General features: G+C 43.8%; 1 protein-coding gene across 7 annotated transcripts in view; it reads left to right on the forward strand.

The window, feature by feature from the left end:
• Positions 1–27,441, forward strand: part of ANKS1A (ankyrin repeat and sterile alpha motif domain containing 1A) — a 179,917-nt gene that overhangs the window by 93,858 nt on the left and 58,618 nt on the right. For all 7 annotated transcript variants that reach the window (XM_058733644.1, XM_058733647.1, XM_058733642.1 and 4 more), the window contains one exon: positions 12,818–13,407. In XM_058733644.1, coding sequence (XP_058589627.1) covers positions 12,818–13,407 — 590 coding nt within the window. The remainder of the gene's footprint in view (positions 1–12,817; positions 13,408–27,441) is intronic.

The following is a 27,441-nucleotide window of genomic DNA, read 5'->3' on the forward strand; positions in this document are numbered from 1 at the left end:
AACATTTGCATACAAGTTTTTGTATGAATGTCGGTTTCATTTCTCTTGGGAAAACACTGGAAATGGAATTGCTGGGTCCTAGTTGAATTATGTGCTGCACTTGATAAGAAACTGCCACACCATGTTCCAGAGTGCTTATACCGTTTTGGTTTTCCATCGGAGTTACAGTTGCTAGGTCTCCTCCCAGCACTTAATATTGTCAGGTTTTCAGAATTATAGTCCTTCTAATAGGGTGCCTAGTGATATTTCATTATGGATCTAATTTGCATTCCCCTAATGACTCATGAAGTGAACACCTATTAATGTGATTATTTGCCATCCATGTGGCTAATGAAGTGTCTGTTCAACTCTTGCTCATTAAAAAAAGGGGGGGTTGTTTGTGTTCTTATGGAGTGGTGAGAGTTCTTTGTATGTTTTGTGTACTATTTATCAGATATATGATTTTCTCCTAGTCTGTGATTTCTCTCTTTATTCCCTTAACAGTGTCTTTTGAAGAGCAGAGGCTCTCATTTTTGATGAAGTTCAATGTGGATAAGTGGATAAGGTCACAACTATTTTCTCCTGTATTTTCTTCTAGAAATGTTGTAAGTTTAGGTATACGTTTAGATCTGTGACCCATTTTGAGTTAATTTTTGAATATGGTGTGCGGTATGCTTCAAAATTCACTTTTTTGCACATAGATATCCAGTTATTTCAGCATGATGTGTTGAAGACCATCCTTGTTGCCTTTGTCATGTTGTTATTCTTGTTCAGAATTGTTTTAGATATTCTAGTTCCTCTATCTTTCAGTACAAAAATTTAGAGTGAGCTGGTTCATTTCTACAAAACATCCTGCTGGATTTTTATTGGGGTTGTGCTGAATCTATATAACAATCTGGGGGAGCTATCTTAACTGTATTGAGTCTTCTAATCACATTGGTGGGTTTTTAATTAAAACATATAGAGCAAGTGGAGTAGAGCACCAATGAGTTCTCAGCTGTTTAATAATAAATCATACTGAAATTAACCCTTAAAAAGCAAGTAATTAATGTAATGCTCTGTTTCAAACTGGTTCTCAAGGAAGCATTTTTAGTGTCGAGGAGGAAGGAGATTATAATTCTTTCTCTCTTTCAGAGGCTTGATCTGGACCCACTATAAGATAGCTGCTCAGCCTTTGGAAGGAAGAAAATGAGAAAGTCAGACAGACTTCATAAATGGGGACTGGTCTCCTTGGCTGACAAATGCAAGAATTTTCTTTTTTCTTCTTTCTTTCTTTCTTTCTTTCTTTCTTTCTTTCTTTCTTTCTTTCTTTCTTTCTTTCTTTCTTTTTTAAGTTTACGTATTTATTTGAGAGAGAGACAGTGAGAGTGGGGAGGTGCAGAGAGAAAAGGAGGGAGAGAGAGAATCCCAATCAAGCTCCACACTGCCAGTGCAGAGCCCAACACGGGGCTCGAACTCTTGAAACCGTGAGCCAAAACCAAGAGCTGGACGCTCAACCACTCAACTGACTGAGACACCAAGGTGCCCCAAGTGCAGGAATTTTCTATCCCAACTCAAGAGAGATCTCTAGGTTAAGGAGGGAACTGCCACGGAGGACTTAAGACCTCCCATCTGCTCCTCCTTTGCTTTGGTTTCTTTTAGTTCTGCAATACTGGGCTAACTGTTAAAAGAGTGGGTGGTGTGGGAAGCAGGTTTAATTGAACCACAGCCTGTGGGGTGTGCCTGCCCCCAGGCGAGCTGCTTGGATCACTCAAAGAGCTTTCAGACAAAGGAGTTGAGGCATTAAATATGAAAATGGGCTCTGCCAGTTTCTCTGTAGCCTGGAAGCAATGCTTGCTAAAGTTGGTAAATGTGAGGCAAGTCTGCAGATTAGATCATGGATTAATACATAGTCAGTCTTTTCTGCTTTTCCACTAAGGTCCTTATCTTAGGCAGCTTTTAGAAATTAATTCATCAGTTCTCAAAAGGCCATGCTAATGAGACTACCAGAGCTTTCAGCCCTCCTTACTATAATTCAAGAAACTACAGTATGAGGGATGGGATGGGAGATTGTTTACATTGCATTTTAAGATTGTATTTGTATTAGCTCACAGGAAAAAAAATTCAAAAAATATAGAAGTGAATACAAGTAAAATGGTCAAGTCTTCTCACCTCTCGGCTACTCACAGTTGCTGGAGATGTCCACAGTTTGAAAGTGTAGTGTCAACTTAAGGTCCTTTGCTGTCTTTATTTAAAAAAAAAAAAAAAAAAAAAAAAGTGACTATGTGAGATTGTTTTGTTTGTTTTTAACATAAAATGTATTTTACAAACTGTTTTGCACACTTACTTGTTTTTAATTTACCTTGTCTATAGATCATGGGTACAATTTTGTTTTAGTTCTTTTTTTTTTTAAATTTTTTTTTTTTTCAACGTTTTTTATTTATTTTTGGGACAGAGAGAAACAGAGCATGAACGGGGGAGGGGCAGAGAGAGAGGGAGACACAGAATCAGAAACAGGCTCCAGGCTCCGAGCCATCAGCCCAGAGCCTGACGCGGGGCTCGAACTCACGGACCGCGAGATCGTGACCTGGCTGAAGTCGGACGCTTAACCGACTGCGCCACCCAGGCGCCCCAATTTTGTTTTAGTTCTTAAAGATCTGCCTTACCTTATTCTTTTTTAATGGTTGTTAAATATCCCACGGCTCATTTTTCCAGTCTCTAGTAAATGGATATTTATGTTGCTTCCAGTATTTCTCTGTTATAAATTAAGCTGGTGTGGACATTCTATACACATATCCTTACATGCTTATAAGAGTTTTTTTTTTTTTTTAATTTTTTTTTTAATGTTTATTTTATTATTTTTGAGACAGAGAGAGACAGAGCATGAACAGGGGAGGGGCAGAGAGAGAGGGAGACACAGAATTGGAAGCAGGCCCCAGGCTCTGAGCCATCAGCCCAGAGCCCAACGTGGGGCTCGAACTCACGGACTGCGAGATCGTGACCTGAGCCGAAGTCGGACGCTTAACCGACTGAGCCACCCAGGCGCCCCTATAAGAGTATTTCTTAAAAGGCATTGATAGAAGGTAGAATTAGGCAGCCAGAGTGCAGGTACCTGTCTAGATCTAACTGGTGGAGCTGAATTGCCCTGCTTGATTGTTTATGAGCACACACTTTCCCATTCCTTTGCCAACTTGGGATATTAATACTCTTGAATGTTTTTCACCATGGTAAGCCAAAAAAGTGTCCTTTATATTTGGCCTTTGTGTGATCTAGTGAAATTGAGCATCTTGTTCATTAGTGTTATATAGTCTGTGAGTGGCCTATCTTTTTTTTTTTTTTTTTCTTATTTTTCTACTTAGAAATTAATTAACGGTACCAGAAACATTTCATATAAATACTGGTAATATCTGGCCAAAGTGATACTCAGGAGAAAGTTTATATTCTTCAATTTGTTATAAAAAAAAGAAAGACTAAAACTTAACCAAAAGAAAGTAACAGAGAGGAATAAAGATAAAAGCAGATAGTATACGTCACATACTTCATGGTATGTGTGTTACATTTCAGTTAGTTAAAGAAAAAAATAAAAGTAGAAATAAGGAAGTTTAAAAAAAAATAGACTTGACCATTACAATGAAAACTTTTTTTTTAAAAGATCTCTCACAATTCTGATCAAGAAAAGAGGAAAAAACACAACATGTAGGAATAGTATAAAGAACATATATAAGCACAGATTTAGAGATTTTTAAAATAATAAGAGAATTTATAGGAATAAATTTTTGTGGTTAGTTAGGTTGCTGCCATCCCCCTAGGATGAATTGTCTGGGACCCTTAATGGTCCGTCACAATGACTGGTTGAGGTGGGGTTTCCAGTAGCATTTAGTGCTTGATGACTAAGCATCTTGATGACAAGGTATGCATGGTAATCTGGTAGTTGCAGATTACCATTTATGTCTGTAGGTACAACAAAAACTGACAGAAGTAGAAAGCAGCCAGTGAAGCAGAAAACTCATCCCTCTACAAAGGCACTAGGCCCAGATGGTTTTATGGTAGTTTTATGCAGCTAGGTATTCCTCTGTTATTTAAGTGATTTCCAACATAGAAGTCTTCTGAAATCCTTATTCAGGGCTAGCATAACTAGCAACGAGAGCATGTTTCCAGTTTCATGTGGCATAGTCATTTATTTCTCTTTAGCATTTAACTCTTTGCCCACTGGACACTCTGGACATACTGTTCTGAGAAACTGGACAACCTTCCAGGTTTGATAGCAAGTGGGAAAGTAGCCAAGAGCTCTAAAAATCATTGTTCTCTGTGGTGCTTTCTGCAGCATCCACTGATAGTGCTTAGGTCTAGGTGAAGTGGTTACTTAGCTTAGGACAGTGATGAATGATTATCTGAAGACAGTGATACATGTGGACTCTTTGGCACGCAGCTGCACTCTGAGGTTTTTTAGATGGAAGTAAGTCAATATTCCTGAGAGCCATGCGTTTAGATCTAAGTGAAGTTTGTGCATGAGCACGAAGACCTTAATCCTCTTGGAGGGGAGGAAAATGTTATTTTAGCTTCTCCCTCTACTCCCACGTCCCAAGTGCTGCCAGTTCCTGAGCCTTTAGAAAATTCATAGTATAAGCCTTGGCTTTTCCCTTTGCCAGCTTGGGATTCTCAGGTATGCTTCCATCTGTGTCCCATTTTTATATTTGGTTTAGTAAGACTTCAGGAAGAAGAGTAAGTTGGTACCGGTATTCAGTCCACCATCTTTACCTGGAAGTCCATGCTAGCTTTTCATGGTAGATTCCCAGGAGTAAGTTTGGATGCTTTTTCCAAATGCAAAATACGTATATATACATATTTATGTGTGTATGAGACAGTTTAATAATTAAGCCTTATCTTTAGCAGCTTCCTCGTCTCTCACCTTCTTCCATTAGAGGAGCTTCCGCCAAAAGCCCTACTGTTACAACTGCCTTGCTCTTATCAATTTCTATTTCTGAGTTGGAATAGTTTGCTTTTCTCTCCATTGCAAAACAAGTCCAAGCCTTGTGAGGTATATACATCTGTATTTTCTTCCATAAAATGTACTGACAGCCATTTATATACATATGTATATGTGAGGCATACGTAAAATACACGAAAGGGCAGAATATGTTAAATTTTTATAGATTGGTGTAATTTTGGAATTCAAAAGATCGATAAATTATGTTAGCACAGGAGATCAGGAAGACTTTATGAAGGAAGTAGCATTTGAGCTAAACCCCAAAATAGAGAATTCTATTTAGTAGGCAGAAGTAAGGAGGAAGGAGAGGGTCTTCCAGCCAGAGGGAGTGGCATAAACAAGAGTAAAATGTTAGATGATAGAGCTCGTGTTTGGAGAATGGTAAGTAATCTAGTTTGGCTCAAACAAAGAACTGGTTGTGTAGAGTATTGGATCTCAAATGTCAGTCATTATTACAAAGATAGTGCAGTGTTGTTGAAGCTTTTCGAGTAAGATGGCAGGATTGAAGCCATGCTTTACATATGTATAATTGTGGAATCTTTGATTGCAGTTGGGAGAGACTAGAGGCAGGAATATCCTGAAGTCAAGAGACTTCAAGGAATCTCTTGAAGGAAATTAGGCTCCAAACTAATAGTACGAAGTGATAGGAAGGAAGGGTATGGATGGTGGAGGTATTGAGGAGGTAGAATTAACAGGACCTTACAATCAAATGTGGAAGAATCAGGAAGAGGGGGTATTCATGATGATTCTTAGGTGTTGAACCTGGTTATTTGGGAAAATATGGTGCACCTGACAGAAAAAGGGGCTTGAGAAGGGACATGTTTGAAGGAAGATGTTAAGTTCAGTTTTGCATACGTTAAGGATATTAAAGATAATGAATATCGGGAAAGATACCTCATAAATAACTTAGAAATGTAGGTCTAGTGTTCAAGAGAGATAGAAAGATTAGAAATGCATATTCAGGGATCATCCAAGTTGAGGTGGTGGTTAACATAAAAGATAATCAGTTGCTGAGGGAAAAACTAGAGAGATTGAAGAAGTCAAGAATATAATTTATATTTAGAAGCACAAGGGTAAAGAAACATAGGAAGATAACCAGGATAATGCAGTGTCATAGAAGCCAATGTGAGGAAATTGAGAGAGTGAGAAGTGAATGTGAGGCAAACCCCAAAATAACTGTTGTTTAAATAAGACAGAAGTCCAGAGGTAAGAAGTCAAGGGCTAGCGTGACATTTCATGATGCTCAAGAAACCAGTCTCTTTCTGTCATCATGGTTCAAGATGACTATTCAAGTTCAAGCTGTCAGCATAGGAAGAAAGAAAAGGAGAGAACTTTAAAGATAGTTCTCAAAAGTTTCACTTTCTCTTAGAACCCGTTGGCCAGAATTTGGTCATGTGACTATACCTAACTACAAAGAAGATGGGAAATGTAGTCTTTAATGTAGGTGGTTTGACCCAATCCAAAAAACCCCATGACCAAGCAGGAAGGGGAGAGTGGGTACCAGGGATAACTGGTAAACTGTGTCACATGATAATAGAAAGAGCTAGAAGCAGTGAAGACTAGAAAAAGGCTTCAGCAGTTAGAAGGCTATTGGTGAAATTCAAGATGGGGAGATACTTCCCTGAGGTAGGTGGGAAGAGATCAAATTATCCCCAAGGTTTGACATGTGTGGTATTGAGAACAGGTAAGGAAGTTTGTCCGATCTAAGTCTTCTCAGGAAATTGATGTCATTACCCAAGAGTATAGGTGCTGTGGGAAAGATGACAGTCTAAAAAGAGTGGGAGAAATGAGGAATCAATCTTATGGTGATACCACAGTTTTCAAGAGATGAATAAAAGGGTAGCTAGGCTTGGTAGTAAACTTGGATTCTTGCTCTACCACTTACTGGTTGGTGACCTTGAGGAGTCATTTAACTTCGTTAAGCTTCATTTTCTCCATGTAAAGTAGGGATTCAAATTCTTACCCCATGGTTGTGAATATTAAAAAAGAAAGTGTTTAGCAGCATGTCTAGCATAGAATAACTAGTACCTAATACACTGTAGCTATTGGAAGCCAGCTGAGGACTCAGTTGTTTCTTGAGTATTCAACAGGGCTCAACATTCCAGCAACTGGAGGAGAGAAAGCAAATGGTTGTGAATACCCAGTGCTGGAACTGGCAGAAGATCAAGGGAAATAGAGACAGCAAGTGTGCTGTTAAATTAGGCACGGTTAAGTATCATGGCTGGTTGGAAACTGATCCAAGCAGAGCTGGTGTATTAAATAGGGAAGTTTGAGGGGCCACAGAGAGGGGACAGACTCTTCAAGAGGAGTTTCAGGAAACGGGGGCGATGTCAGGTAATCAGGACCAAGTCAAAGTAGAATAGTCCGAGTCCCAAAGCTGGGCTGTACCTGTGGGTGCTGCAGTGAGTGGAGGTTCCTGACCTGAAAGTTTTTCCCCCGCTGTGCTGGCACACATCACCCTGAACTGAACTTGTAGAACGACAGGACCTTCTCTGGCATTTGAGTTTTATTCTGTCTAGAGTATAGGGCCACTTAGAAGAAACCAGTCTCCTTTGCAGAGTCGAGAGAAAGGAAACCAGCCTCTGGGTGCAGTGTTAGCATGAAGAGCAGTTCGGAAATGGTTGTAAATGAAAAATGATGATAATGATAGCTACCATTTAATGAATGCTTCTTATGGGCGGCCATGTGCTGAGTTCATCTACACTGATTAGGTCATTGTATATCTCATGACAAATCTTCCGGGTAGGGGCTATTTTTATCACTGTTTAATAGATGAGAAAGAAGTTTGGTGTTAGAGCTGGGTCTTAAGCCCCAGTCTAGCTGAATCCAAAAAGCCTGTTTAACCATGAGGTTAAATCATTTCATCCAGAGCTCTGCTGCTATTCACGTTCTTAGCATCATAGAACTAGAAGGGAACTTAATTCATCTAATCAGTGTCAAATCATACTAAATGTCAAAGCCCTAGACAATGCATTTACAGCCATTCATTTTTTAAAAAAAGACCCAGGGAGGGACTATAACTTGGACCTCCTGAATCCCAGTCCAGGTCTCTTTCTGTTTCTCTGATTGCCGCGGACCAGAGAATGGATGCTAGGTCTACTTGTCTTATCAGATCATAGTCGCCAGCAAGTCCCTGCATAACCTAGTCGGCACCTTCCTTCTGAGGAAAACACGGTGGCTCTCCAAAAGTAGCCAAGGACTTAGGAGTTCTCCTGGACACACCCAGTTCCTGGTGCTCACCATAGCCGCTGGGCAATTGGAGGGTTCCAATCCTAACGGAAAAGAAGAAGGCACAACAGTCTGGGTAGCCAGAGTAACCTTCTTCTCTGTGTCCGAGGGTTGATTTGACTTAGCAAGTTCTCACACACGCTGCATTTTTTTTGCCCTAATTTAAACAGACGGGGGTGGGAGGGGGGTGATTGAAAAATGTGTAAATGTTAAAATGTTATTGTTCAAAAGTCCTTGAGATCCCCCGTGGATCATCATAGTAATTAAAATGCAGCACAGAAGACCCCCTTGCTTCAGCGGCTCACAGGGTAAAAGGAAAATGAACACCCAGAATGAATAAAGATTGAAAGTTGAAGGGGCTGGGAATTAGCATGCTGCTGTGTGCTACTCAATAGAGCAGATGGCCTTGATATATGGGGAGAGTAAGGAAACAGCTGTCCCTGTGTCCTAGCCCCTTGTCTCTCTCCTAGAAGGGCAGGTTGTAGGGATGGCTGAAGGCAGTATGGGAGGAGGAGTGGAAGCTGTGTAGTTTTTTTGTTTTGTTTGTTTTTTGAAAGAGTGCACACATGCACACACGCGGGAACGAGCCAGGGAGGAGCAGAAAGAGAGGAAGAGAATGTTAAGCAAGCTCCACGCCCAGCGTGGAGCCCTACACAGGGCTCCATCTCATGACCGTGAGATCATGACCTGTGCTGAAATCGAGTTGGAGCCCAGGCGCCCCAGAAGCTGCGTAGTTCTAAGGTGGGAGCGCAGTGATTCCCGGTCAGGGAAAGCCTCAGGCCTGAGGATTCTCTTCTGCGAGTCTGAAAGTCTGTGAGTGCCCAGGCACCGAGGTTCCTGTCTCTGCTTTTTCTAATGTATTTCCACTAAACTTTAAGCCTATCAAGACCTTACTTCTCCTTCAACGCCCTGCTCAAAAGCTACATCTTCTGAGAATCCTGCTGGCTGAAAGCAGTCACACTTTCCTTTCTGCTCACTGTGCATTTGGTTTATGCATCTATTAATTTTCATCTGGAATTCGTCACTTGTGCATATGCTAGTTTCTTTGGATAGCTGGTAAGCCCGTTGAGCACACTCAGTGTCTTCATCTTTTTTATCTCTTGGGTGGCCCCTGAAGACAAACATTTTGCATGTGCTTATTGATGGAGTGGGTGGTTACAGCCACAGTTCTGGGGCCTGTATCTCACTTCAGCCCTTCTTGCTCTATTACCTTCTGTCCCTTCCTTCTGCTGTCGAGAGTTGTAAGGATGATGAAGGCAATGGATGTTTGTATGTGTCACGTATGCTGTCTTTGGTGAGATTTTGCACAAACCTACGAGGAACAGACAAGTTATTGGTCTCGTCCGTGAGCAAAATATGTTGTAATGGATCCTGTGCGGAGAATAATAAGAATTGTTAATATCTGTTGAGGGCTGGCATGTGCCAAATGTGGTGCTGGGTGCTTTACACGTATAATTCTCACAACAATCCTAGGAAGTACGTACTATTATGATTCCAAAATTATAGGTGAGAATACTGGGCACAGAGAAGTTAAGTAATTTGCTCACTCTCTGGCTCATGATCAGTGCCTTATATTAATATTATATTAACACATTATATTAATGCCCTAAGAGACCCAATATTATCCTGACTTTACAGAAGGAAAGGACCACTGAGTAGTTCTTTTCCTACCTGTTGATTTTGCCAGGAAATCTAGCTTAGCCTTGGATATAGTTTTTTATGAGGCTTATTAAGATCCTGAAGGTCTTAGATCTTGACAAGCTTTTCAAATACCAAGGTGTCTTTCCTAGGGAATTGCCTGGGTAAGTCATGTAATTATAAGAATCCCTTTCCGTGATTTCTTATACCCCATAAAGTATTGGTAGATTGTATTTTCTCTAATGGGATTATGACCCTCAGCAATTCTTCCTCTTCACATATTTCCTCCTTCCATAAGTTTCCATTCCTTCTTTCTGCCCACTTCCTTCCCCCGGCATCTGTCTGGTATTGAGCTCTTGGCATCTGTCTCTCTTTCTTCATTGATGGCTAGCATGAATGGGTGGCTGTTAGACAGAGCCTTCATTGTCAGCTCCCACAGCGACAGAACATTCTCTGCAGCCTGGGTTCTGAGGTCCACCCAGGCAGTGTGAGCCAGGCTAACTCCCAGTTCTGGACTCTGGTGTTTTCCTTTGTCATTGAACTCCCCTCCCTCCCCAAAATATTGTTAAATAAGGAGCTAGATGCTGATACAAAGGAATAGAAGCCTGTGTTCCTGTTACCAAAGTCCTCTTTTGTATTCAAATGCAGTCAGAGGAACATTGCGCCTTGGGCCGGAATCTGTAGGAAATTGGCCACTAGGGTAGGGTCCCAGAGGTAGCAATTTTGACTCTCCCCATCATCCTCTACTAGGAAGTGCTGTTGGTTTGAACCCCCATAAGATGGTTGCGTGTCGTCTTCTCTGGCCCCACTGCACAACACTACGGGGCATTCTTGTTCATGCTTCCAGTTGTCATATGTGAAATTCATAGCCCTAAAGTCATGGCTTCCTGGGGCTAAGTTAAGCTGGATGGAACTCTTACATATGCAGCATTTCTTCTTCCCTAGAGAAAAGATTCAAGTTGTTCAGTGCTCTGGACCTGACCTTTGGGATATAGAGTTTGTGAGTTAGGGGTGTGAAAATCCTGAAGCAGTCAAGTGTAGAGGAAGGAGATGCCAAAGTTCATACTTCTGGGCTCCTGTGGATAAGTAATCGGAGCCATAAAGTGGAACTAATTGGCTGCCCCCTTGAAGCTTCTGCAGGCTTGCCAAAAGCTGCACAGACTGTGGAGACTGAACCATTCTTCTGGAGAAAGTGGGGTGAATGGAACCATGTCCCTACTCAGACCTCAGGGCAGTGGGCTCATTATGAGAACTGGTTGTTGGGACCCATCCTTAAAGGCCGCGTTGGAAGAGCCAGCATTGTGGGACACTGGCGTTCCCGGTGAAGACTCTGTTTTAGTGTATCATGTTTATAAACTCCCCTCCTCGCCTGACGACCCTGTTCAGTTGTGGAACTGAGCCTCAAGAAGGGGCCTTGGGCTGCAGGCAGGCTGGTGAAGGAGCGTGGGTGCTATGCAGGCAGTAGCAGGAGAGGCACCCAGGCAGGGATCTGCAGCAGCCCCTGAGGAGGAGAAGTTTGCCATCAGAGCCTGGTGGAGACTTGGATTGTCATCACCATTGTTACATAAAAAGGATTTTTAAGGACCAGGCAGTCCATCCTACTTATTTTAGATACTGAAGCCCAGCAGGATGAGATCAGTGCCAAGGCCACACAGCTAGAGAACAGCATAGCCAGAACCAGAGCCAGGTGATCAGAAAAGCCTAGGTTAAAGTCTTCTCCCCCGCCACCTTGGACAAAACCACCAAAGGCCCGAGGGCCTTGGATTTCTCATCTGTAAAAATATTTGACCTTGCCCCTTCAAGTTCTAAGATTCTCTGATCTCACGAACAGTACTTGGAAGCTTTGGGCAGACTACGGAATCATTTGGTATCTGTGCTGTAGATTCCACTTACGGAGCAGATAACGTTGAATATTAGCTTAGGAATGTGAGCTAGTACTGGGCACAGAGCTGCTGATGTGGGTGAAAATCCCTAATGGGTGAGAGTTCACACAGGGCGAGCCCCTTGGGTGTCCCAGTGTGATCCTGGCGTGGGACTCTGATTTGGTCAATTATTTATGCCACTTCAGGGCAGAGGCATTTGATATCTTGGGTGAGTATACAGTAGTAGTTGGCCTCCTGAACTAGTAGTGTCAGATTTTGGGGATGTTGGGGAGGTCTTGAGAGAGCTGCAAATATCTCTTGGCATTGGCAAATTAGACCGTTTTGTTTTCAGTGGATCAACTGAGGTTAAACTTAAACAAATAGGAGCAGCTGGGAGGCTTTGGAAGGAGTGAGATGTGCACATTCTCAAAAAAAAAAAAAAAAAAAAAAAAAGAACAGAAAAGTCTCTGCTCCCTGAGGAAGGAAGGATGAGGCGTGGAACCCTGAACAGCCCCCTGTGAGGAAGGAAGCAGTTACTTCTCTGCTGTTTTGTTTTGCATGTTCCCTTAAAGAATTCCAGAAGTTGCAGGTTGTAGATCATGACCTCCGTTTTTTTTCCCCTCTGCTGCTGCTTGCCAGAGGAAGGGAGGGCGGGCGGCTCTAAATAACACTTTGGCCTTTATGGAAATGTATCAGATGTTCCAGGAGTGAGTCTCGCCTGCTCGCTGGCACTCTCTCTCTCTTTCTTTCTCACTTTTACTCCGTGTTTGCTCTCTGTCCCTTACTCGTGTCCTTTCTGTAGGATATAGTCAGCACTGTTAGCCTTATATAGCAAGGTCTGGTCGTTAATGTTAACAGAGACCTAGCAACAGGGAGGGCTGCCAGATAGCATTAATCAGGCCAGTGTTTGGAATTTCATAAATGCTCCGACTTTGGGTACAAACTGAACATTAAGAACAATACGAAACTGTTTTCTTCCTTCCCCTCTCTTCTTCTCTCCCTCTGTCCTCTCTCCAGCCCATCCAGCTTCCCTCTTTCCCTGTTTTTGAATTCCTCAGCTCTGCCGTACACTGGCTGCATTGGAACTTTGTTGATTTTTGCCACGTTTAATTTTTTATTTCTCTGTCTCTCCGTCCACTCCAAGACCACAGGCGGAGCAGCAGCAGCCGGAGCCAGGACTCTGCGGAGGGGCAGGACGGGCAGGTCCCAGAGCAGTTCTCAGGTCTCCTCCACGGCTCCTCCCCGGTGTGTGAGGTGGGGCAGGACCCTTTCCAGCTGCTCTCTGCCACTGGCCAGAGCCATCCAGAAGGGTCCCCCGCACAGGGCGCCTGTCACGAGGCCGGCATGCAGCTGGAGGAGACGGGTGTGCACGCTCCTGGAGCCTCCCCGCCCAGTGTCCTGGACCAGAGTAAGAGAGTGGGTCACCCAGCTGGCCTGCCCACCACCAACAGCCAATCGCACCCCGAAACTTTGACTCACACGGCATCTCAACACCCTGGTGGTGCCGAGGAAGAAAGAGACCGGAGTGGGGCTAGAAGCCGAGCCCCTCCCACCAGCAAACCCAAAGCTGAACTCAAACTCAGCCGCAGCTTGTCCAAGTCTGACTCTGATCTCCTGACCTGCTCACCCACGGAGGACGCTACAATGGGGAGCCGGAGCGAGTCCTTGTCCAACTGCAGCATCGGGAAGAAGAGGCTGGAGAAGTCGCCCTCCTTCGCCTCGGAGTGGGATGAGGTAAGGCCATGTGACGTCACAGGGAGCCACAGCCCACCACGGCTCCCCTGTGCGCTGACTCCCGGGACCAGGACGTATGAGCCAGGATTGCCCTGGTTCCTTCGCGCTACGACCAGAGTATTTCTGGCAGCTGTGAGGAGGCAGGCCAGGGCAGGGGATCTTCTTGCCCAGATGGCAAAGGAAAGGTCCATTCACGGGTAAACTGGAGGGTGGAGGCCCCAGGCAGAGCAGGTCCGAGGGAGAGGCAGTTCCTAGAAATGACTTGCTGTTTGGAAATATCTGGGTCCCATCAGCCACCATTGAGGGAGTCGTGCTCACCCTAAAGATGCTTAAGAACAGCTAGAGAACTTTGTGTGAGTCTTCAGGAGGAAGAGTGAAGATCCAGGGTTAGCCAGGAGGGGATGAGGGGGTGGGCGTTGGGAGACCCTGCTGAAAGGGGACCAGAGTGGGGCTTTTCTGTTCTCCGCTCCTCTGTGATTATTCTTACTGCCTTCCCCTGCAGACCAAACGCCTCTCCCAGCAGAAGCATTCTGCCCGTCCCACATTCCCGGGTTGATGAGGCAGAGGGCTAGGTGGTTCCAAAAACAAAGAGAGATTAGTGAGGAGAAAACATTTGGAGTCTGAGGCCCAGGTTCCTTTCATAACCATTGTTATAGAGTAGCTAGAAATATGTACCCGAATATTTTTCGGTGACCTGTGACATATCTTACTGGGCAGAAGAATGTGTTTCTCAAAGATTGGTAAACACCCAGAGAATGTGAAAGTGCTACCCTTGCAGGCTTCTTGCTGAGAGGAAGCTGCCTTTGAAGGGGACTGGCTCTATCTCCCAGGAACATGTTCAAGAGATGAATTTAGCTCTCTGAGAGGAGGGGAACAGTGCAGCTGACACATCCATTTGAGCAATCTGTACACTAAATGCCCTACCCAAGTCTGTTCACGTTGCAGCTGCAAAGTTATGTAAACCAGAGTGAATCCCATTCCCGGTGTGGGAACAGGGCGGAGGCAATTCCTACTGCACTCTTCTCTCCAGATAAGATGAGGTTTGGGGTAGTCGGGCTGAGGTATCCTGTGCAGTAGAAAGTTTTCACTGGTTCATAAACCAAGATTTGGTGAGCCCGTACTAGACTCTAGGCCACTTGAGGAAAATCAGTTTGAGTGAGAGAGCTCCCTGGCCCATGGGAGATGACACACAGAGTTTGTGTGTTTGTAGGAATGTGTGCTCTGCCTTTGTCTTTTACTCATTTACAGTCAAGTATAGGGTTAAGCAGTTTAAGAGTAAGATAAGTCCAGGGCGCCTGGGTGGCTCGGTTGGTTAAGCGTTTGACATCGGCTCAAGTCATGATCTCACAGTTTGTGGGTTCGAGCCCCTTGTTGGGCTCTGTGCTGACAGCTCGGAGCCTGGAGCCTGCTTCTGATTCTGTGTCTCCCTCTCTTTCTGCCCCTCCCCCCGCTCACTCTCTGTCTCTCAAAAAATAAAATAAACATTTTTTAAAAATGATAAAAGGGGCGCCTGGGTGGCTCAGTCAGTTAAGTGGCTGACTTCTGCTCAGATCATGATCTCGCAGTTCATGAGTTCGAGCCCCAAGCTGGGCTCTGAGCTTGGAGCCTAGAGCCTGGAGCCTGCTTCAGATTCTGTGTCTCCCTCTCTCTCTGCCCCTCCCTGGCTTGTGCTCTGTCTCTCTCTCTCAAAAATAAATAAACATTAAAAAAATTTTTTTTAATTTATAAAAAAAAAAAAAAGAAAAGGTAAATCCAGTGTGCTCTGAAATGGCAGGAGGGGCCCATGGAGAATAAGTATCAGTGGAGGTGGGGAGGGTGGAGACAAGAGGTGAGAAAGGGTAGAAGGGGAGTGGAATTAAAGAGCCAAGTGTTTTGGTGAAAACCAGGTTGAAGCTAGAAGAATGAAGAAAGGGCCTTGGAGAAGAGAATAGCATGAGCAAAGGTGTAGAGCTGGGAAAGCTTAGGTCATTTCGTTTCTATAGAGTGTAGAATTTGTATAGGGGAGCACGAGAAATAAGGGTAGAGGGGCACCTGGCTGGATCATCCAGAAAAGCATGAGGCTCTTGATCTCGGGGTGGTGGGTTCAAGCCCCACGTTGGGTATAGAGATTACTTAAAAAATAAAACCTTATGGGGCTCCTGAGTGGCTCAGTGGGTTGAGCATCCAGTTTCAGCTCAGGTCATGATCTCGCGGTCTGTGAGTTCGAGCCCTGCATGGGGCTCTGTGCTGACAGCTCGGAGCCTAGAGCCTGCTTCAGATTCTGTGTCTCCTTCTCTCTCTGCCCCTCCCCCGCTCGCGCTAAGTCTCTCTCTCAAAAATAAATGAATGTTAAAAAAAATTTTTTTTAACAAAGTAAAAAAAATAAAATCTTAGAAAAAAAAAAGAAAAAGAAATGAGGGAGTGAGATTGGGACCAGATAGTGGGAGGGGCCTGAACATGAGGCTGAAAAGTGAGTATTTTGATTTGAAATGAAGGCAATATCTCAGAATCCTTCAAATGGGCTGGAAGACAGCTTTACCAGTCTAACCAATTACCTCTTCTTTTTGGCCTCATCTCCTGAGCATACCTCTTCCAGCCTAGAGGTAGATCATGCTGGGTGATTCGCCACAGGATATCCGTGCTCTGTTACCACGTGGCATTGCCAGGCAGTCTTACGAGCTCCACCATTTCCTCCTGGAGAAGAGACATGAAATCACTGAAGCATGGCCTAGCTTTTAATTGAAGTTGGCCCTCAGGGGTAACACACTAGTTGTCTCTTGGCACCTTAGTGAGAGGAGGTTCATATGCTAACATTTCTGTTGCAGGTAGAGATTGCACGTAGGTGCAGTGAACCCAGGGACTGTTTGAGGTCTAGGTGTCCTGGGCTAGTCCGTGATGTGACTGAATCACCAGAAGCAGCGTTACACTTCAAATTTGAAAAACTAAGGCAACTGAGGTCTCATTGGAAAGAATTCAGAAGACCACGAGTGAATATTAACAGGGCCCTTCATGCGAAATCCTTCATCATTGTTTTTGAGTCATATTATACTTGGTTTTTGTGGATATCTCTAGCTAAAGAGAAACTTCAGAAGTGTTTCCCCCAGTGGTTGGCCCTACACACAGGGCTTTGGCAGACTTTCCTGGAACAGGGCATTAGTTAATGACTGCTCCCCACTCTACCCCTGACCAGTGCCTGAAGGCTGCTTTACCGTATCTTGTGCTTGATTTTTTTTTTTTTTTCTGGTTCATCATTAGATCCCCGGGAGGTGGGGAAAGCTGTTCTGAAGGCGCGTGGGTCCAACTCCGCTCGCCGTGGGGCCCAGGCGGCGGTGATCGCAGCACAGATGGGGTTGTGGGCGAGTCTGCCAGGCTGCTTCTAGAAGGCGGTGCAGGGTAATACACAGGGCCCAGGCTCCAGAGCCAGCAGACCCAGCTTTGAGCCCCCACTCCACTATCAACTCCACCTTGTTGCATGAGTGGCCTCAGGAATCCTCAGTGTTGTTACCGGTATTTGTGAAACAGAGGCAGTCAAATCTGTGTTTCAGAGGCGTTTTTACCGGTTAGATGTGTAAGTGCCTAGCACAGTTTCTAGATGCATAAAATATTGAGCGAATGGTAGATATTTGTATTATTATTGTGCTTAAAGCTTTGGAGAATGGGAACTGAGGCCCAGAGTGTCTTCAGAACTTAAGAAAAGCAGAACTTTTTTTTTTGGGGGGGGGGGTTGTCTGGTGCTGGCAGAGTGACCAGGAAGCAGTGGAGTTCAAGCCCCTCACCCCGTGACCTGCTGCGTGACTCTGGCCCACCCCAGAGACAGAAGAGTCGGCCCAGCCTGGAAAAGTAGGGCTGTAGCCCCCCATTGTTCTTTAAGAAGTTAATGAGCCTTTCTGCCAACTCCCTGAGAGGAGAAGAGAAGTCGGGGGGGAAATCGGCAGCCCTCTCTACTATTTATTTTTCAAATGTATTCTTTTACATAATGGCCAGCAGTGGCTGGTTGGCTGGTTATTGGGGCTGATGTTCTATAGCTGGGAAACCTGTACAGCTGATAGATTGAGAGTCACTTTTTCCAGATACAGACTGCTCCTTACAGGTGCCTAGTGCAGCCCTTGCTGATTACCCAGAACAAGAGGACTTCCAAAAGTTAGCCTGGTTAAGGTAGACCCCTGAGATGGTGTTCATTATGACACTAGCATTCTCCCTATTTTCGGTTAGATTTTCAGTAACGAAAAATAATAGAGTTTGCTTTTTAAAAGAGCTCAGCCTCAGAGGAGATCTAAATCCAAGCTTCAGTAGATACTTTCTCCATTTACCAGTTAAAAATCAAAGCTCTTGTTGTTATCTTAACGATGCCCGATAGAATAGGGGTGTAATAAAAGTTTAACTGAAAAGCTATACATAAACAAAACATTTAAAATATAGGTCAGGAATGGGAAAATCACCTACATCTCTCTACATGTTGTTAACCTCTGTTAACATTTGATGTATATCCAGATTTGGGGTCTTAATATATTTACTGATTTATAATTTGTTTTTCTTACCTAATTACTGCATTTTGTGGGCATCTTACCACGGCAGTGTCCGTAAGATCCAGATTCAGATCTGAATTCTGAGAGGCATAGTATTCTGTTACGTGGCTATATCACAGGGCTGGTGTGTTGGCTGTTGCTTCAACTGTTCTCCTGTTGTTAGACACTGTGCAGGGTACCTTCCATCTGCCCTTCAGGGATGTTCCCTACCCTTCTCCACCTGCCTGTGTGCCCCAGAAGGTGGATCTGTATGGACTGCATCACCAGGCCAAAGAAATCTTGGGCTGGCTGTGTCCTCCTACTGAAGACCAGCTGTCCCCCGAGGGACCTTTCCCAAAAGCTGCTGTCTCTGGGTTCTGATAACTAGTTCCTCCCCTTCACGCTTCCAACCTGAGACTCCTGGCTGTGACTCACTCTCTCCCTTGTTTCTCTCTTCCCTTGTTGCTTTCTCTCTCTGTTACACTCTCTCCCTACTCTACCCCATCCCTTTATTGGGGCACCTGGGTGGCTCAGTCGGTTAACCTTCTGACTCTTGGTTTCAGCTCAGGTCATGATCTCAGGTTTGCGAGATCGAGCCCCTCAGTCCATGATCTCACAGCTTATGAGGTTTATGAGATCGAGCCCCTCGGCCCACACTGTCACCATAGAGCCTGCTTGGGATGCTCTCTCTCCCCCTCTCTTTCTTAGCCCCTCCCCCACTCACTCTGTCTCTCAAAATAAATACATATTTTAAAAATAATAATAATAGTCCCTTTATTAAGCTCCTTTGGTCGCCCCGTTTGAATGTGCCGTCTTTTTCCTGAGAGGACCCTGAGTGATACCAACATTTTTAAGCACTATTTCTATCAAGCGTAAGCAAGCATAGATGGCTGTGTGCTGGAGCAGTAAACATGGCTCGTGCATGTAAATTGTAAATTAATCTTCATTTGCAGATGAGCTAGAAGGTGTGGATATTCAGGGTGCTGGGAAACGGGAGAAATGCATCATCTAACTTGAAGCCTGTCCTACCTCCAACTGTAGGGAAGAAGCCCGTTCTTTCTGTAGAGCTGTGGCGGGTGTCGTCAGCGTTTCAGCTGTGTGCCCCAGAATCACCATCTCCTAGATGTATTTCCATCCTCTGTCTCTGCTCGGCGCACATCCTCTGCACCCACGAGTGCACACCGCAGCAGCGGCAGCAATTAACGTCTGAAATAAAGACCTCGCAAGAAGAACAAAAATAACTTTCTGGTCAGATTGTGGCTTGAATGTGTATAGTCTTTGGGGTCAGATAGGTCTCTCACATACCTGCCTTTGAGTGGGACTGAAGTTTATGAAAGAGAAAACCACAGAAGGCTGCTTGTCTACTTAGCATAAACATTTGAGTAATTTAAAACTTGGCTGAAGGCTTAAGTGATAAATGTGTGTTTTGTAATCAGCGTTCATAAATATTAAACAAGTGGGAAACGGGTAAAGAGCAGGGACAACGTGCTTTGTATACATTTTGTACAAACTGAGAATAATTTCTGGCCAGGGATTTGGGGAATGGCCTGGTTTCATCTGAAATGGTAGCAGAGGGGACCCTTGGCTCTCGGATCCCTCAGTGAGAAAAGGGGCAGGCGCAGGGAGGACGCCCTTCCAGGCCGGGTCTCTGGCCCGCCCCACCCTTCCCGGCAAACTGTCCAGTTGGAGGCATGATGTCATCAAGAGACGAGCTGATTGGTTCAACTCCACAGAGGCTTTGGTTGCTTTTAACCCTTGAGGGTTGGGTGTGATTTGGTTCAACTCCACAGAGGCTTTGGTTGCTTTTAACCCTTGAGGGTTGGGTGTGCGAGGAGAAAAAAGACTTAGATATAAAATAAAGAGATTTGAGCTTGAGTTTCTGCTGACTGTGGCTAAACTTTCCTCCACACCCGTAGTCTGCAGTTTGTATTGTTCTTTAGTATGTAAACAAGCATGCTGTATAGTCTTTTTGCTGAGCCTAGCCAGCCCACTCTAGACAAGAATGTGATACTCCTACCTCTGGGGACAGATTGGAGCCTGGAGTGTCTAAGTTGCTTCCTGGTGCACACAGGAGTCACAACTTTTATCCTAGAACCTCGGAATTTGCCTTGGTCTTAAGTGGTCTGGTATGATTGAGAGCTTTTTTTTGTTTTTTTTTTCGTAATATTAAAAATAATCTCACTTATTTTTTAGGCAGTCCTGAATCAACAGTTTTGCCTTTCTGTCTGATAAATTCAAGTGATTTTTGTTAGCCCAGATTTGAAAATACATATATGGGCATTTCCATGGCCACACCATACATAGCGGTGTGAGTAAGCCAGAGTTAGTCCTGGCTCTGCAGTTAGTAAGGAGAGGACTGGTGTGCCCAACCCCCCCCCCCACCCCCCCCACCCCCCCACCCCACCAAACAGCTCTTGGTGACATCATGCCTCCTAGTGGACAGCTTGCCGGGAAGGGTGGGTCGGCTGGCACCTGGCCTGGAAGGGCGCCTCTCCCTGTGGCTGCCACTTCATTTAGCACAGGAGTCTGGGGAGGCCTGGCTTTTATCTGCTCTGTCCTCATTTCCATGCTTTCCTCTCCAGCTTTCTCCCTCCCTGTGTTTCCTACCTTTTTACTCCTGTTTCTTTTCTTTTTTTTTTTTTTTAATCTCCTTGTTTCCCCTCTGTTCTTTCTTCCCTGTTCATCTATGCCCTTTCCAGTCTTTTACTTTCTTCCTCCTTACTTTCCTCATGTACCGTTCCTTTTCATTCTTTATTCTTCCTGGTGGCATCAAGGAGAGGCCTTTCCCCAGCTTTCTCCACCTGAAGGATTTTTCTTTTCTCTTTTTTAACAGCTGTGCCAGTGTTAACTCATGTTTCTATTCTACAGAGCATTTTACTGCCTGTAGTGTTAGGTCACTTCTTTCCCCATCCGCCACCAAGCCACGCTGTCCGCCCCCTGTCCTTTCATAAACATTCTGGTTGTATTTACCCCCTTCAGGACAGCACCATCAAGGACCAGGTAGGGATTTGTGGTTATTTGTGAAATTGCCAGAAGATGAGAATTCCCCCTCTTTCCTCTTTGTTGTTTCCTTACGCTTGGTTTTTTAATTTTTTTTTATTTAAAGTTTATTTATTTATTTTAAAAGAGAGAGGGCACAAACAGGGGAGTTGGAGAGAGAGAGGGAGAGAGAGGACCCCAGGCAGACTCCTCACTGTCTGTGCAGAGCCTGACGGCAGGGCTCGAACCCACAAACCGTTGAGTTCATGACCTGAGCTGAAATCACAAGTCAGATGCCCAACTGACTGAGCCACCCAGGCGCCCCACGTTTTGTTGTTTTAAACATCAGACCAAAAGCTTAGTTGACAGTGAATGTCAATGAATATATGAGAAGAATTTGATCTTTATGCCAGTGCATACAAATGCTGAGAATCACAGAAACATTTTCTGGGACATTCTTTCTATACTTTGCTTCTGCTCTTCCGTCTTTTTTTTCTAGTAATGGCATCAGTTGGATACAGACTATTTTGTATAATTTAGGAAATAGTAGTTAATCTTATATTCTCAGCAGTTGTGTTTGAGAATCAAGTAGAGGTATTTTCATATAATCAACAATAATACATAATTGAAGTGTATTTTTATGAGAAGTTTCCATTCATTCAACTAATTTGTTGAATACCTGCTAAGCTGCAGGTACTAGTCTAAGCACTGGGGGTGAGCAATGAACAAAATAGACAAAATCCCTTCTCCCTCTGTCACTGACATTCTAGAAAGCTGGGGGGGGGGGCGGGCGGGAAGAGAAGACAGTAAGTAAAATTGTAGTATGCTAGTTGGTGATAAGAGTGCTAATGAGAGGGGCACCTGGGTGGCTCAGTCGGTTAAGCATCCGACTTCAGCTCAGGTCGTGATCTCGCGGTCCGTGAGTGTGAGCCCCGCGTCGGGCTCTGGGCTGATGGCTCAGAGCCTGGAGCCTGCTTCCGATTCTGTGTCTCCCTCTCTCTCTGCCCCTCCCCCGTTCATGCTCTGTCTCTCTCTGTCTCAAAAATAAAAATAAAACGTTAAAAAAAAAATTAAAAAAAAAAAGAGAGCTAATGAGAAAAATAAAGCTAAGAAGAAGGATAGAGCGAGATGGGGGTGAGGCTGCGGGGGAGGGGCCCTCGGACAAGGAGGGGTGGGGCCAGGCATGAGTTGAGCTGTCAAGCTGCTTTCTGTTAGTGATTAATTTCTCCTGTCAGACAAATTTGAGATTCCATTCTACACTTACGTTGTCTTACAAATATATCTTACTGCTTGACTTTTACTTTTAACTTCCTTTCGCTTTCTTTTTAGCCACTCTTGCCACCTCCTTCTTTTCTCATCTTGTTTTTTTCCCCCTCTGCCTTTTTTTTCCCCATTAATTTGTGTTGAGTGACTTCTTATATGTGTACACATAGAAGCCTATGTACAACATGTATTTCTTAAGCTATCAAATGAAATCTGAATCTGTAAGAATTTCCCAAACTTGATCATTGTCCTTGTTGTCATCCTGGGCAAGGATCACTGAGTGCGTGGTGAAAGAGAGATTGGGTTCTAGGACACTGTCTTAGGAAATCCATTCCATGGGTGCGTCACATGCTGAAAGCAGAAACAAAATCTAAAAACCAGGATTATAAAGCAAGGAGAAGGAAATTGAAAGTTATTTAGACCAGCTGATGGCCAGGAATCTCGAATACAGAAATCCTGTGCGAGAAGTACAGATGACTAGGTAGTCAAGGGGTCAGGGCAGGTGAGTCTGAGTATCAGCACCATCGTTTTTGGAACTAAGAAATGGTGCCGATGCCCTGAAAGACTTCTTAAAGGCTGAAGGCCTGATGAATCTGAAATGCTTCTTCTTGGTAGTCAAGCCCACAGGTTCCAGACAGATAATTGCTACCAGTTAGAGAGGGAGATGCTGGTGGCCTCAAACATTCTCTGATCCAGGGTGGATTAGGGAAGTTGGTGTAGAGGGAGCTTCATAGACACCAGGTATGGAGGTCATCTTTATGAGCATATGTGCACATAGGTGTGTATGTGTGGGTGTGGGTTCTGTGTTATTCCAGATGGTGAATTATATTACCTCTGGCATGTCCGGCTGGAGGTGGAGGATGCCTCTATTAGCCTTGTCCAGGGACTGTGGCTGCCTGATTAGTGAGTGGGTAGTGCATGCGGGCTTGGGTCCGGTTCAGGTCAAGATGCCAGGCATTGCAACGCCTCTGTCTGGTCTGGCCGTGCTCCTGCCCATCTGACCTGCTGGCTGCTTTAGCCCTCATCATCTGTGGCTCACACAGAGCCCCGTGAAGTATAGCAAAACAAGCTGGCTTCCGTCTGTTCTCACAGGACAACGATATTTCTGTGTTTTTGCCTCCATGAAATGAATAGGCCCCCGAGAAGTTTAATTTGTTTAGACATGTGCTGTGTGGTCAGAGTGGCAGCTAAGTAATTACCTGGCCAGAAAGTGAGGGACAGGCTTTTCTATTATAGAAGACTGTAGGAAAGCAATTAATCTGGACCTCACCTGCAACACAGAGCTCTTTCCTGTACCCCAGTGTTGCGCCAGCACCCTCAAAGGTGTGCTCTCTAATTGCAGCTCTGTGTTTTCGTGGATGGCTGCCCTCTTTGCCTAGGGTTCCTTCACTTCTCTTTGTCCTGCTTTTTCCCATAGATGTTCCCTTTTGATTCCTCCAGGGGAGTAGCCAGTGGGTAAGAAGAATGTTTGTGGCCCGGAGATTGTGGGCAGGGCCGAGATGCTGAGCAGTCTTTCTCAGGCATCTTGTTCCGTCTTCCTCGCGCGTTCTAATGACCCAGTCTCCGGCACCACAGGGCCCACCTGTCCATAACTCAGGGCAGCATGTTTATTTGTCTGGACAGGTGGAAAACTGCCTAAGCTCACTAGGGGCCTACAAATGACAATTTGTCTGGCAGTCTGTTCTTGCCTGTCCTGATTTAAACAACCAGGAAGCCATCGTAAACTCAGTTGAAATGGTGTGGTTTGTGTAAATGTTCCGGTTCCTTTCTACTTTGGAACTAGTTATTTTCAGCAGAGCTGCCCCAGAACCCTTGGGAGTGTCTTGTCTCTGTTAGGCAGTCCTGGATTTTGCTGCCAGGGAATAGCTTCCCTCACTGACACTCCTAGGGTGGATGACCCTGGAGAAGTTTATCTCCAGGGGCTGGCTGAGCCCTCTTTGCTGACCCAGAGGATAGGAGGGAACACCAAGGAAGCTGGGGTGTGGTGGCAGAGGAGTGCGCTTCAAGAGTAGGAGTTACCAGAACGTTTCCAAGGTGTTGACCTGTGCTCTGGGAGGGAATAGTTGTCTTAAACAGCCTTCATATCTAACTGCATGTAGATGTTCAGGCAAAGCCAACCCTGGAAATGGAATTTTTATACACTGGGGATTTTTTTTTTAAAGTTATAACATCCAGTATTATATGGCTGAAATTTAAAAGGTACCAAAGAATATATAATTTTGTAATGCCTCCCTCTCTGTCCTCCAGGCACCCAGTTCCTTTCCTGAGTTTTTGAGTATCCTTCTAGAAGTATTTGGTGCATTCATAAGCATTTTAAACACGTTAAGTGTTTTTCTTCCTAAGACAAGAGGTGCCATATTCTACACACTGCTCTGAACCTTGCTTTTTTCGTTTGATAATGTATTTTTGAAAATCATTCTAATTAAGTAAGTAGTGTTTCCTTTTCTCTTTTGTATTTCATAGTATTCCACAGTATGGTTATACTTAATCATTTATTTTAAAACTTTTGTCTACATGGATATTTTGGATGTTACTAAGTTTTTCCTAATTATAAATAATACTGCAGGGTGCCTGGGTGGCTCAGTGGGTTAAGCCCACTTCAGCTCGGGTTGTGATCTGAGCTGACAGTGCAGAGCCTGCTTGGAATTCTCTCTCTCTCTCTCTCTCTCTCTCTCTCTCTGCCCCTTGTGGGATTCTCTCTCTCTCTCTCTTTCTCAAAAATTAATTAATTAATTAAAAGTAAATAAATAAAAGTTTAAAAATATGTACATAAGTAATACTGCAATTCATATCCTTATACAAAGTCATTTTAAGATAAATTTCTAGAGGATAAACAGCTGTGTTAAGGGTTTATGCATATTAAATTCACTCTTACACTCACAACATCTGAAGAGAGCCTGTTTCTTCACACCTCACCGATGGGAGGGGGGGTGGTCGGCTTTTTAATCTCTTTGTGGTTAATAGATAGGTAATGTTATCTTGATAAAGTTTTAAAGTGGGTGTCTCTTTTATTATGTGTGAGGTCAGCATCATTTCATATGTTTAAAAAAAAAACTTTTCTGGGTTGTACTTATTCCTTTGCTTTTTCATCCCTCCATTCCTTCCTTCCTTCCTTCCTTTCTTTCTTTCTTTTTTTTTTTTTTTGTTGTTGATTTTATCTTTCTTTGAATTTGTAGAAACTCTTTGTTTGAAAAAATTAGCCCTTTACCTATAAATATGAATTGTCTTTTGGCTTTGTTTATGGTTTTAAAAAAATTTTTATTTATTTTTGACAGAGAGAGACAGAGCATGAGCGGGGGAGGGGCACAGAGAGAGGGAGACACAGAACCCAAAGCAGGTTCCAGGCTCTGAGCTGTCAGCACAGAGCCTGATGTGGGGCTCGAACCCACAAACCATGAGATCATGACCTGAGCTGAAGTCAGACACTTAACTGACTGAGCCGCCCAGGCATCCTGTTATTGGATGGGATTTTAAAAATTATTATTGAGATATTATTGACATACAACATTGTGGATTTAAAAAAATTTTTTAATGTATATTTTTGAGAGAGAGAGAGAGAGTATGAGCATGCGCGCGCGCGCACACACACACACACACACACACACACACACACACATATGCGAGAGTGAGACACAGAATCCAAAGCAGGCTTCAGACTCTGAGCTGTCCGCACAGAGCCTGATGTGGGGCTTGAACTCATGAACCGTGAGATCATGACCTGAGCCACCCAGGTGCCCCAATGGATTTTTTATTAACATGCAGAAATTTAAAATTTTGTATAATTGAATCAGTCTTTTCTTTAATGACTTCTGGATTTTGTGTCCTAGTTAAAAAGACCTTCCCTACTCAGATTTTCTTTTAGGACTTTTATTTTTCAGGCCTAAGTCTTTGTTTCTTCTGGAATTTGTTTTTATATAACGGGTGATAAGCATCCTGTTGACACTTATTTCCATACTTTGGCTACTGTGAATAGTGCCACTGTGAGCATGGGGATGCATAAATCTCTTTGAATATTATTCCTTTGGATATAATATATTGAATATTATATTGAATATTATTTCCTTTGGATATAAATCCAAAACTGAAATTGCTGGATTATATGGTAATTCTATTTTTAATTTCTTAAGGAACCTCCGTACTGTTTTCCACAGTGGCTGCACCAGCTTACCTCCCCATGAGCAGTGGGCAGCATCCCCTTTTCTCCATATCCTCGCCAGCACTTGTGGTCTCTTTTGATGACAACCATTCTGACAGGTGCACTCACTGTGGTTTTGACTTGCATTTCATCTGATGATGAGTGATGTTGAGTATCTGCTCATGTACCTATTGGCCATTTGTGTGTCTTTGGAAAAATGCCTCTTCACATCTTTTGCCCATTTTAGATTGTTTTGATTTTGTTTTTGTTGTTTTGATTTTGGTTTTGGTTTTGGTTTTTTGCTTTTGTCTTTTGCTATTGAGTTATAGGAGTTCCTTGTATATTTTGGACATCAACTCCTTATCAGATATGCAGTTTTCAAATACTTCTCCCATTCCCTAGGCTGCCTTTTTGTTTTCTTGATGGTTTCCTTCACTATGCAGAAGCTCTTTAGTTTGATATAGTCCCATTTGTTTATTTTTGCGTTTGTTGTCTTTGCTTTTGGTGTCAAATCCGAAAAATTGCCAAGATCATACATTTTGCTGATTTTTAGCAACTATTTCATCTAGCCCACTATTGGATTCAGTTTTCCAGGTAAGGAAACTGAAGTTTTAAGAGTTGAAAGGACTTGCTTAAAGTGTTAGAGTTGATAAATGAGGGAGACCGGTTGGAGCTACAGCTTCTAAGTCTTAGTAAGATCGAATTTAGAATATAAGTAAATGGAATTTTTGTTTTCACATTAATTCACAGTTACTTTTCAATTCCTCTTGTTTCGACCCAATTTATTACAACACTGTCTTACATTTCCCCCTAACTCCAGAAAAATATTGTGTCATTGTATATAAAGGAAAATGATTTGAGAGAAGGACTCCTAAGAGAAAGCATCAGGTTTTCTTTTCACTATTAAGGCCCAAAGGATTTCTTCCCCTTCTCACCATCCCAGATGGAGGACTGTTAGGTTTTGGTTCTTTTCTGCTTTTGTTTTTGCTTTGTGTGACTTGCAGAGTAATGTGGTGATTTCAGGCAAATTCTCAAATTAAGAAATGGGAAGAAATCTGAGTCACCATGTCATCCACCTGCATTATGGACAGTCACTTCCATGTTCTCTAAAAGTGAATTTCTGGCTTCTTCCTGGAAACTTCCAAGTGACTGCCTTTGCGGTCCGCCATTGCT

This window comes from Neofelis nebulosa, chromosome 6 (genome assembly GCF_028018385.1).
Source record: "Neofelis nebulosa isolate mNeoNeb1 chromosome 6, mNeoNeb1.pri, whole genome shotgun sequence".
NCBI classification, from domain to species: Eukaryota; Metazoa; Chordata; class Mammalia; order Carnivora; family Felidae; genus Neofelis; species Neofelis nebulosa.